This window comes from Odontesthes bonariensis, chromosome 8, assembly GCF_027942865.1.
Source record: "Odontesthes bonariensis isolate fOdoBon6 chromosome 8, fOdoBon6.hap1, whole genome shotgun sequence".
NCBI classification, from domain to species: Eukaryota; Metazoa; Chordata; class Actinopteri; order Atheriniformes; family Atherinopsidae; genus Odontesthes; species Odontesthes bonariensis.
In genome coordinates, this window is record NC_134513.1 from 6,339,155 (window position 1) to 6,349,921 (window position 10,767).

Sequence of the window (10,767 nt, forward strand, 5' to 3'; positions counted from 1 at the left end):
AAACTCAGCAACTCGGAAAGGAGGAGTAAGTCTCCATGTTCTTGAGGTTCTGTCTGTGGGGAAACTGTGTGGGACCCTCGATACCTTCCGTTACTCCAAATTGAGTCGACAACAACTTTCTTGCGGAACTGAATCTCCTGTCAATTTCCGTGGGTTTTCTGTGGTAAAAACCCATCAGTTTATGCTGCAGCTGCACGATATTTTAAGGTGTCTTTGTGGAGTTTTTTTTTTTTTTTTTTTTTTTTTTACGTGGGAGGAAAAACAAACTTTCCCTGCCGCAGCGTTTTTGCATCTGGCATCATCTTCCTGTAACCAAATCCACATGACGCGTACTGAAGGGAAGTTTGGAGCACTTTTACGCGCTGTATCCGCTGTATCGTGTGCGCATCACCGAGCAAAGCGTAGAGGGACTTGTCTGCTCAAGCTCCACTGACAAAAAAGGTAAAAAGCCCACCAGGACAAAGTATTTGATTTGAAAGTTCCCGATACGAATCAACTTGTGTTTTGGGTGAGTAGATCCTCAAAGCTCTCTTTTCTCCTTCATTCGGTTTAAAGTTGGCTCGCGGAACTCCTCCCAAATAACTCGAGCTTTTCAATTTTTTTCCCCTTTTCTCTTTTTTTGCAGCGGTTGCAGGAAAACCACGTCATTCTGTCAAACGACTCCCACTCTTTTCCTCCCCGTTGGACCATCATCCACTTTTAAGGAAAAAACTGGATAAAGACTTTGGATCTGAATCTCACAATCATGATGACCGGATTTCGGCTCAACCTGTCGCCCCTGAAGGAGCCTCTGGGCTTCATAAAACTAGTGGAGTGGGTAAGTTTGAAGCGCTTTTTTTTTTAACAATTATATGTCATTCCCAGAGGACAGGGGAGGTCCAGTCCCTCCTTTGGTCTTGGGTTTTCTCTTTTCTTTGCGATTTCACCCCCTTACTTAAGAAAAAGAAAAAAAAACCTCATCAGTAATCTGCTTTAGAATTTTATGATCCATGTCGCTTCACGACATTTTTTTTAACCCTTTGACCCTTTGAGGGTTTTACACATTTTACATGCATAAACTTATAATTGTTGATAATTCTTCATAACAAAAGAACAATCTGAATGAATACATTAATACGGTAGGCTATATATAATGATGAATAAACTATCCAACGAGTTTTAAATGCAGGCCTTTAGATTGTAACTTTACTCCACTCATGAAAGTTACAGTTTGCATCCATTCAAGTTTGATTTTCTGGTTGCACAGGCCTGCCCCTCTGACAGCACAGTTATAGATTAATGCACCCCTCACCAATAATTTACCTCTGAATTACTGTGACTGACTGACTGAGGGTGAAACATTTCTACTTGAACTCAGTGTGTGTGTGTGTGTGTGTGTGTGTGTGTGTGTGTGTGTGTGTGTGTGTGTGTGTGTGTGTGTGTGTAACCATTTCTTGTAGAAAGTCCAGTAATCAGTTGTGCTCCACATAAGTGGGTCAGAGGAATGCTGTGTCGGTAACGCTGCTCAGCCACAGTTTCTCTCAGCTGTTCTATTTTCTCATAATGCACTCGCACACATCCAGAGGCACAGAGCAGCAGTAACACTCAGTCATCTGACTCAGAACAGGGCTGAGTGTGAGTGTGGGTTTCGAAGTGTTGGCTTTATGTAACTCTTATTCGGGCGAAAGATATTGACTTGCCCACGAGGGACGAAATGATTGCTTGCGTGCACACAGAAACACAACAATGCATAGATCCTCCCAATCCACATGATGTTACCTATCACTACACTCAATATCATCATCAGATTTATGAGGCTGAATTTTCTTTGACGTGATGATTATAAATAGAACTTCTTTTAGTTTTTTAGCAGCTTTTGCAGATAAGATGTCACTCCAGACTTTTGGTAATGGGAGCGGGCATTTTAATTCATTTAGCATCTGTCTGATGTTCTGTCAACCTAAGCGAGCCTGAATTCAGAAATACTGAATAAATCACTTACCTCAGGAGCAGCCCTTGTTACTCTATGCATTTTGTGGCAGTTATTTTGCTATCCAGCTGTGGTTTTCAATGATGAATTTAGAAAATTTGAATATATAAAGTGTAGCTGCAGTCAGCCATGAGTGCGGCAAACAGTTCAGCAGGACTTGTTATGGCAGCTTGATCTGCAGCTTCCCCAGTGCTCAAATTATTTTAGATTATTTAGTTTGTTTGTTTGGTAAGGTCAGAAACGTGTGCTGTGTCCATACTCGTGTTGGGAATCGAAACTCAAGTGCAAGTAGAAATTGATAAGAAAATACCTGGCGCCCGGTAGCCATGGAAAAAAAAAGAAGAGTTTCAATCCTTCTTATCAATTCCTGATAAGACAAGTCAGAAGGGACCGTGTCCTGTGTAAAGGAATTGGAATCAGAGTTGGTCATTTTTCTAAACTAGTTCTAAAGCAGTTGCTGAAATAAGATCACTTCCCGTTTGAAGATTCTAAAACCATCTTGGTCTGAAGATGCCTGCGCCAGTTCAGGTGGAGATCGGAAAGAAAATGGGGCTTGTGAACATTTTATAAAGGTTTTGATAACATTCAAAATGGCAGTCGGCTCAGTTAGGCTCACATGCGGAGACCTTCCACAGAGCCTCAAGTGCTCAAATACCACAAACTATTTTTGTGCTATGAAATAGGTTTCCAGGTCCATGTACAGAGATTGATTTTGATTAATCATAGCATTGCTGAGATGACCTCATTTTCTGTTTGGCAGCCACTCTTTTACATAGATCAACGTCACAGGATGCTTTGAGCTTGTCTTGATTGAAAGAATCCAACTGTGCCTCCTTCATGAATGTTGGGCATAAGGTGAAAGAGTTACAGCCATAAGAGCACCCCCGACTCGAATCCATTGGAAGCCAAAGAAATCTACCTTATTTACCAAAGAATTCATTAAAGCTCAGTTGATACTTTCAGTGTAATCATACTAGAAAACAGAAGAAATTTAACGAAGCATCTAAATAAAAAGCAGAAGGTTCATCAAAGAGTTTCTCTGCTCGGAGAAATGATTAATAACCAGCACTGTTGTTGTAACTTAAGTCGATCTCACTGCTTGCTCTTTTTGAAATGAAACCTTTTTGTCCCTAACACCCATCTACCTTGAAAAAGGTTGAATGAAGTCTGTGAAACAGCTCTCTACTTGGTAAATAATTGCCTTGACCCAAACTCTCATACCTCCCTAGATATTATCTACTTTGAAGTAATAAACAGGAAGGAATGTTTGATAGAACAAATAATGCGTTGCCTGCTCTGTCCTGGCTTTAGGCTTTTAGGTCAGACTTCCCTGGATGAAAGACTGCTGATGATTCTGTTTCGAACTCAATTTCCAAAATTGATAAGAATAATTTGTCTTACTTACAGAAACTTCTCTTTTTTTTTCCTCAATAGCTTCCGGGTGTTTGCATCTCGTACACGAGTGCAGATTTTAAAATCTGTTGCAGATTAGTTGCTAAGTTCCTCTCTCTGTCTCACAGCGTGAGGAGTTTCAGTAACATCCATTAACTTGTTCTGAGGAGGCTGCAGATGGCAACAAAAAGAGCCGAAGGGCTGGCAGACTAATGCAGCGTGTTCACCATCTTTGGATGATGTGGGAGAAGGCGCCCGCAGTACGCTTCATGAGGACATAACTGTAACACTGGAAATATTATTACATGATCCGCTTTCCTGGCAGTGTTTGTGCTCTCTAGTACTTATGCGCTTATTAAAAATGTAAACGGATAGAGTAATATAAGCTGTGTGTGTGTGTTTGGCTCATGCTGGCTGTTAGAGTTGTTCACGCTGTTGCCCTGTGACCTCTTAGTGGAAGAGTGACTGAGTCGGGGAAACAAGAATGTGACAGAAGTAGCTCACTGTGGTTTGCAGCCAGAAACGCAGGAAGTGGCAGAGAGTGACATCTGGAGAAACATCTGCAGAAAGGCCGTGAGGTATGTGTGTGCGTGCGTGCAGTTGTGCACGTGTGCGGTGGAGTCTTGTGGTGTGAAGCTGAAGCGTAAAAGTCAGCTTTGCTGATGAAACATAATTGAAGAAGTTGATTTAAAGTGTTTCTTGTAAATGCTTTTTTTGGTGTGTCTTTTTAGATTGCAGGGCTCGTCATTTCCATGTTCTTTGCTTAATAATGCAACCCACTTCCTCTTCACTTCATCGTTTTTCATCTTGGATCTTCCGCTGGACCTTCGCTGGTGCCTTTGATGTGTTCAGGACCACATTCTTTGCTTTTAGATCTAAATTGGTAAAGTCTTGTGTGGCTCTTCAGCTCCCCTCAACAGTGACGCATGTTTTAGGTCCTTTTCGTGACTGAAAAATCCAAACCAAAGGGATAATAATACCCAAATTTGAGAAAAGTTTAATATTTAGTTCTTTATTTAGTGATTAAATGATCCAGTGTTTCATATCTATTAGTGGCAAAAGTATGTGAGCTTCTTGGATGTCCTCTTGTGATCAGTGGGATGTCCCCACGGCACATGTTTTTGAAAGTGTGTGAACAAAGGAGATTTTTGACCTTATAAAAGGATTTGTTGATGTGCCTCAGGCTGGTGAAGTTTACAGAACTGCCTCTTCGGATTGTGTACAGATGGAAGAAATACAAGTTTGTTTTCGGTTATCGTTTCCAGGAGTGTTTAACCAGCAAAGATCACTCTCTGGGTGTATTATTATCTGTTAGATCACAAACCAGGCTAACTTCTAAGGAGCTAAAGGCCCCTCTCAGTGTTCACCATCAGGAGAACAACAACCGTGTTCATTTCAGGAAGGAGAAAAACGCTTCAGAGTTTTTAAATCACAGCCAGAGACTTCTGGCTGGTCCCTGTGATGTTATGTGCACTTTTGTTTTAAATAAAAAAGAAAAGAAAACACTGCATTCCAGGATAAGAAATGTATCCCATCTCTGGAACATGGGGGTGGTAGTATAATGGTTTGGGGATGAATAAGCTACCTCTGCCATACATTGATGGAAAGCTCCCTCGGCCTGTGTCATCAGTCCTGCATGCTAGGATTTATATTGCATATTTTCATGTTAGGTCATCATCAGTGATGGTGTAAAGTGATATCAGTGAGAATACGAATAAGCTTAATACACAATGAATTATATGATTATTTGCTAGGGTTGAGCTTAGTTTCAGCCACCATGACTAAAAGAATTGAGTCTGTGTTGGTTTTAAAGAGAGCATTAGCGTCACATGGTCGACACGCTGAATCAGACCCTTTTCTGCAAGAGCTGAATGGAAGCATTCGTGAGAGCACATTTTTAAGATGGCTGACAATCTTTCAAGTTATTTCAGTTCTGAAAATGATCTAATTACTTGTAGAAAAATGCTTCATGTCGTTGTGTGTTCTGTTTTCTCAGAATTGTATTTGTTGCCAACTTTCTTGTTTGTAGGAAGTCACAGAATTCATACAGTTTGTGCAGGGAAGTCATTTGTGAGAATTTGGTTTGCATGAACCAAACAATTAGTCATTCAGTATTTGTGGTTTCTGCTCATTTTAAGATACTATCATCCCATCCTGTTTTCTGGTATCTTACGTTCCTTGATTTTTGTGTTATTTCACAAGCTTTTCTCATGTCAGTCTCACTTTCCTTCTGCCTCGTGCTTCTGTGTCTGTGTAAACAGCTCACAGCCATATTTGCTTTTGGAAGCTGTGGTGGATACTCAGGGAGGAACATCATATCTCTTTTCTGTGATGAAGTCAAGAATGAAACGCTCGGCGCCAACTTTCACTACCCATTTAGGTAAGTGACACATTTATAAAATGAATTAAATGAACACTGATGAAAAGAATGACTATTTTAACCTTTGTTCTTTCTTCTTCTTCTCCTTCTTTCTTCTTCGTGACATTCGTCCTTGTATCATGGCCAGGTTGAGCCAGGTCCCTCTTATTGGGGAAAACACAACTATTTGTAATCACTCTGTCACCCCGACACACTTGATGGGAGACTCGGCCTCTTCGGTGGAGTTCTTTGTAGGCATCGGAATCGTCTGCTTCCTGTACAGCATGGTAGCTCTGCTGGTTTATTTAGGCTACATGCATGTCTATAAGGACTCAGATTTTGGACCAATTTTTGTGAGTATGAATACAAAAAACAGGAAAACCCAAAATTTTGAAAGTTTCCCATAAGAGATTGGGGATCGTGTGGGATGAGAAACAAACAAGCTGATGTTTTTGCTTCTTTCTCCAGGACTTTGTGATCACAGCAATCCTGGTCTTTCTGTGGCTGGTGTGTTCGTCTGCCTGGGCGAAGGGCCTGCAGAATGTGAAGGATGCCACGGACACCGACGGCATTCGTGCCACGCTAGCTCTCTGCAAGGGCAGCAACATCACCTGCGAGGTTACAGAGTTCGCCAGCATGCGGACCCTCAATATCTCTGTGGTGAGAAGAAATACAGATCAGCAACTCCGAACAGAACATATAGGCTGATCTGTGTCTGTACTGCGCAAGTAGTAGCGTAAGCCATGCAGGTCATACATTCTGACCTGTGAGTCCAGAGTTAGCCAACAGAAAGCAGGAAATATGTAGTTACACAAAACATGCAAGCAGCATCAATTCTGCCAGTGACGCATCCCCTGTTTGATCTGATACTACACTCACCGGCAGCACAGCTAATATAACTCACAGTCATGGGACACAGAGCATAAACGCTTTGATTGGTCTCCTCAATCTGTGTCACATTACCTCAAATTATGATTCAAAGTCCAAATCCCATTAAATCCTTTTAGCCACTCCAGCATCATGGATTTAGAGATGTCAGTTGGTCCAGCTTGAACTATCTCAACTATAAGAAAGTTATTTAATGGTTTGCCATGATGTTGGTAATCCTTTGACTTTTCCTCAACTACTGTCGTATGTTTCGACTGTCGGGTATTTTCGACCTTTGCCTCTCCGCAGATTAATATCAACTAAAGCGTATGATAACTGCTTCCCTTCAGCAGTTTGAGGGTAAGTGTAGTAGCAGCCTCCCTGAGTGAAATAATGACATTAGTGTGGGCTTTAAGGAGAGAATTAGAGTCACATGAGCTTCATGCTGAGTGCTTCCATACTTTCTGAGATCTATGGCAGCAGTAACCATCATTTTAGCCGTGGGGTCTGGTGACTATTTTACTTGTTCGTATTTACAGATCAAGTAAGTCAAATATAATCAGCTGATTTAAGTTATGTATTTGACTTGTGTCGTCACTGGGGTTTTTGTTTTGATAAGCTTATTCACTTATTATTATTCTTGTAGTGTTAAAGTGGTCATTCTCTATTTTTTACTAAAATACAAGAAACTCAAAAATAATATTCCCGCTTTATTACAAATTTCCCTGGTATTATTAATGGCTTTGTGTACTTTCAGGTCTTTGGCTACCTCAACATGTTAGTGTGGGCGGGCAACGCCTGGTTCGTGTACAAAGAAACTCGCTGGCACTCCCAGAAATTGGCCTCCCAACCTGGACCTGGAAGGCAGCAGGTCCCTGCGCCAATCTAACACACGTCCAGCAGTACGCAAACGCACGTTCCTGTTTCAGACATTGACATGTACACGTCGCACACGGAATACACACTTTCACCACACACGCACACACTTTCAAATAAGCAATCTGGATGTTTTGACGCATAAAATGCTCTTTGAAGACGACGACGACAGACAAAATGAAGGTTAGATTGATGGATGTGAACCGTATCAGTACAGTATCTGCTGTGTGAGAAGTACACAGCTGAATTGGCATTTTGCAACGTAAATATTGCTCCTTACACATTAACAGTGTAGTGAAACAGTTCTGAAAGTATGAATGCGCATTTCCGCTAACTAGTCCTGTGAACCGCAAAGCACCTCCGTGAGAAGATGGTGTCACAACAAAGGTTTAATGTGCCTTTTCCTATTTTTTTTTTTTTTCTTTTTACTGGTTCCTACTACAGCAACACCAATATAGTTTGTATGCCAGATCCTTTTAGACATTTCTTATGCTTTAGTAAACAGATACATGTACAAATGGGTTGAATTAAACATGAGTTTTATTGCATCAAACTGAGCTCCCAGAGGAACTTTTAGATTTTAAACTTCTTCTGCAGTGACGTTTTTAAGATAACTATTCCTGGTAAGACAAGACATAACTAATAGATCAATAGTAAATTCTTACTAAAACTTTAATTAATTAACCGAAACAGTACATGTGATACAGAAAAGAGAAAACCATTGCAATTTAGGCATAAAACGGACCTTTTTGTCGAAATTTTGTGCACATTTTATGTATTTTTGGCTCAAATGATGAAAGTGTTTCACCATCTAGAGGCAGATGGCAGGTAGTGCAATGTCTAGACCAAACCTAAGCCTATAAACCTAAAAATCAATCATATTTGTTGTTTTCTTTACACTTGAGGTGCTTAATAAGATTCTTTAGTGTTCTTGGTTTAAGCCCGTGAAGAATACTTGAGATTTTGAAACTTTACACGTTCAGGAAATGATGCTGCTTCCTGAGTGCAGCCACGCCTTCTACCGAGGTACCAGTGTCAGGACAAATCTTCCCGTGATTGTGTCCTTTTTTTTGTGTCATCATGTTGAATGTAGCCATAATATTCTTTTTACCTTTTCATTGCAACTTTCGTCATTTAGTTTTTGCATATCTGATACTATTCTGCCAATGTTCGCCATTGTCTATCTTATCATTCTTAATGTGACACCAAACAGTGAGCTGGTGATGCCTTTTATGAACCTTGTCATATTTTTCTATTGTTTTTCACTTTTACCATCATGTAGATGGTTAGTTTGATTAGTTTTTGATTTTGTTGTCTTTATTTTTTTGTGTGATGATGTAAGTTCCTTTAACTTTACCCAACAATGAAGTTAAATGAGACAGCAAACGTGTGTGTGTGGGGGGGTATACTGCTCATGCCTCCACTGTGGCTGCCTTTATTTGGAGCATCCTTTGTGCACATCCATGCAATTTTCTGCGCTTGCAAAGCTCATTTTGCGTAAAAAGGGTAAATTGAAGGGTAAATTTCAGTTATTATTTAATTTAATAACTAGAAATCATCAGTTAATTTCAGTTCAATTAACCCGGTAGCTGCACTACCCAAAATTACATTTTTTACCCGTTAGCGGAACTAGCGGAAATGTCATTTTTTTCGTTCTGCCACTAATTCGACTGCGACTGAAATCGACTCGTCAGACCAGGCAGCGTTTTTCCAGTCTTCTACTGCCCAGTACTGGTGAGCCTGTGTGAACTGTAGTCTCAGTTTCCTGTTGTTAGCTGACAGGAGCGGCACCCGCTGTGGTCTCCTGCTGCTGCAGCCCATCTTCTTCAAGGTTCCACGTGTTGTGTGTTCAGAGATGGTATTTCATTGAACAAATGCGTGCCTCTGTTATTGATAATTTTATTTACACATGCACAAAAGCTGTTAAATAAAGACAATGCCTACTCAAAATTATTTCCCCCCCCCATCGCATTGGCGCCCCCTCTAGTGCAGCGCCCCTATGCGCCGCAGATAGTGGACGCCACTGCCTCCACTTTGTTGTGGCAATCATCATTCAATGAGCAACAGCTTTATCAGTGATTTTTATGCATTTAATCCACAGAACTGTCCCATTAAAGAGAGACATGTACTTTCTTGAATGTGACAAGCACAATTTCAATGTTTTTCAATAAAGATGAATGTTTTTTTGCATTGATTGACCTGTTCATCTAAGATTGTGGGTTTACATGCATGCAGTGGAATAAAATCTGTTCTCCTTTAGTTTCACTCCACAATTTTACTTTTCCTTCTGTGCAAATGGAAGATAGTGCACCTCACAATATCTGAAAAAAATCTAGCATTTAGTTTGAAACACACCAAGTTTGAACTCTAACTCAGTATCTGTTTCGAGGTATTATGGCCCCTTGTTTCCCTCTTTATTTTACTTTTAATTTCATTCACTCAAAACCAATTAAATGTAAAAACATGGAACTTTCATATCGTCTTGTGACATTCTGGTTGGTCCTATGACCTCAGAGATCAGCGTGGAGAAACAAACTGTGACTCAGTCATCCTCTGTTTGTGTTTGAGGAACAGAAAGGGAAAGAAAAAAATACAATTGTGAATATTTTTAAATACAAAATGTCTGCATTCAAACACAGATTAACGTGTGATTGCACTGTATCTGGGTGTGAATCTGGTTTAATAAACTAATCAGTGTAATTTCATCACTCTCGCTTAAGGCCACCATTTCCTGTTAAGCTCCACCCTGCTGTGTAACAGCAGCACCCTCCCTGAATCAGCTTCTAAAGATGAGTGTTGTCTGATCCTGCAGCCAGTTGTTCTGTTCAGGTTGCTCAATTTGCAATGCAGTGAGTCGATATGTTGGAGAGTGAAAGCTTGGCTCAACATTTTGAGTGGGGTCAAGAGAAAGTCAGAAGTCTAATTTTTCATTGTTTTACTGAAATGCTTTTCTCTGGCTTTTGGCTACTTTGCAAATGAAATGCAGTCTCTATTTTCAGCCACTAGAGGTCAGTGTGGTGCCATAAGCTGCACCTGCTGAGCCACAGAGGAAAAATATCCTTGTTTTTGTTTAATCTAGGTGAATTAGAGTGGATTTAAGTATGTAAAGTTTATCACTTCTATGATAAATGGGTGATTTAATTAAAAAGATTAAAGTGAGAAATTGCTGTTGTCAAACAGCATGCCTTAACTCCTCAGCAGCTGTGCCGTATAGCGGGAGTGTACTTTTCTATCCATCGCCGGGTCAATGGTCAACTACTCCAAAAGGGACTTTTGGCAAGATACTGACTGTATATTGGGTGTA

General features: G+C 40.4%; 1 protein-coding gene across 2 annotated transcripts; it reads left to right on the top strand.

Annotated features, from left to right (window-relative positions):
• The first annotated feature begins 47 nt into the window (after nt 1-47).
• Nucleotides 48-9,938, top strand: sypl1 (synaptophysin-like 1). 2 transcript variants are annotated; one of them, XM_075471466.1, is made up of 6 exons: nt 48-508; nt 626-817; nt 5,623-5,741; nt 5,869-6,073; nt 6,189-6,380; nt 7,345-9,938. In XM_075471466.1, the coding sequence occupies exons 2-6, from the start codon at nt 746-748 to the stop codon at nt 7,474-7,476; spliced, it is 720 nt and encodes a 239-aa protein (XP_075327581.1). In that variant the 5' UTR covers nt 48-508; nt 626-745; the 3' UTR covers nt 7,477-9,938. The 2 variants fall into 2 exon arrangements, with proteins under 2 accessions (XP_075327581.1, XP_075327582.1); XM_075471467.1 differs by having other exon boundaries at nt 48-441.
• Nucleotides 9,939-10,767: the final 829 nt, after the last annotated feature.

Bases quoted from the DNA above. Each gene is read 5' to 3' on its own strand.
- sypl1 (XM_075471466.1), top strand. From the start codon at position 746: ATGATGACCGGATTTCGGCTCAACCTGTCGCCCCTGAAGGAGCCTCTG. The intron at 818-5,622 runs GTAAGTTTGAAG...CTGTGTAAACAG, and splicing joins TCATAAAACTAGTGGAGTGG to CTCACAGCCATATTTGCTTT. The intron at 6,074-6,188 runs GTGAGTATGAAT...TTCTTTCTCCAG, and splicing joins CAGATTTTGGACCAATTTTT to GACTTTGTGATCACAGCAAT.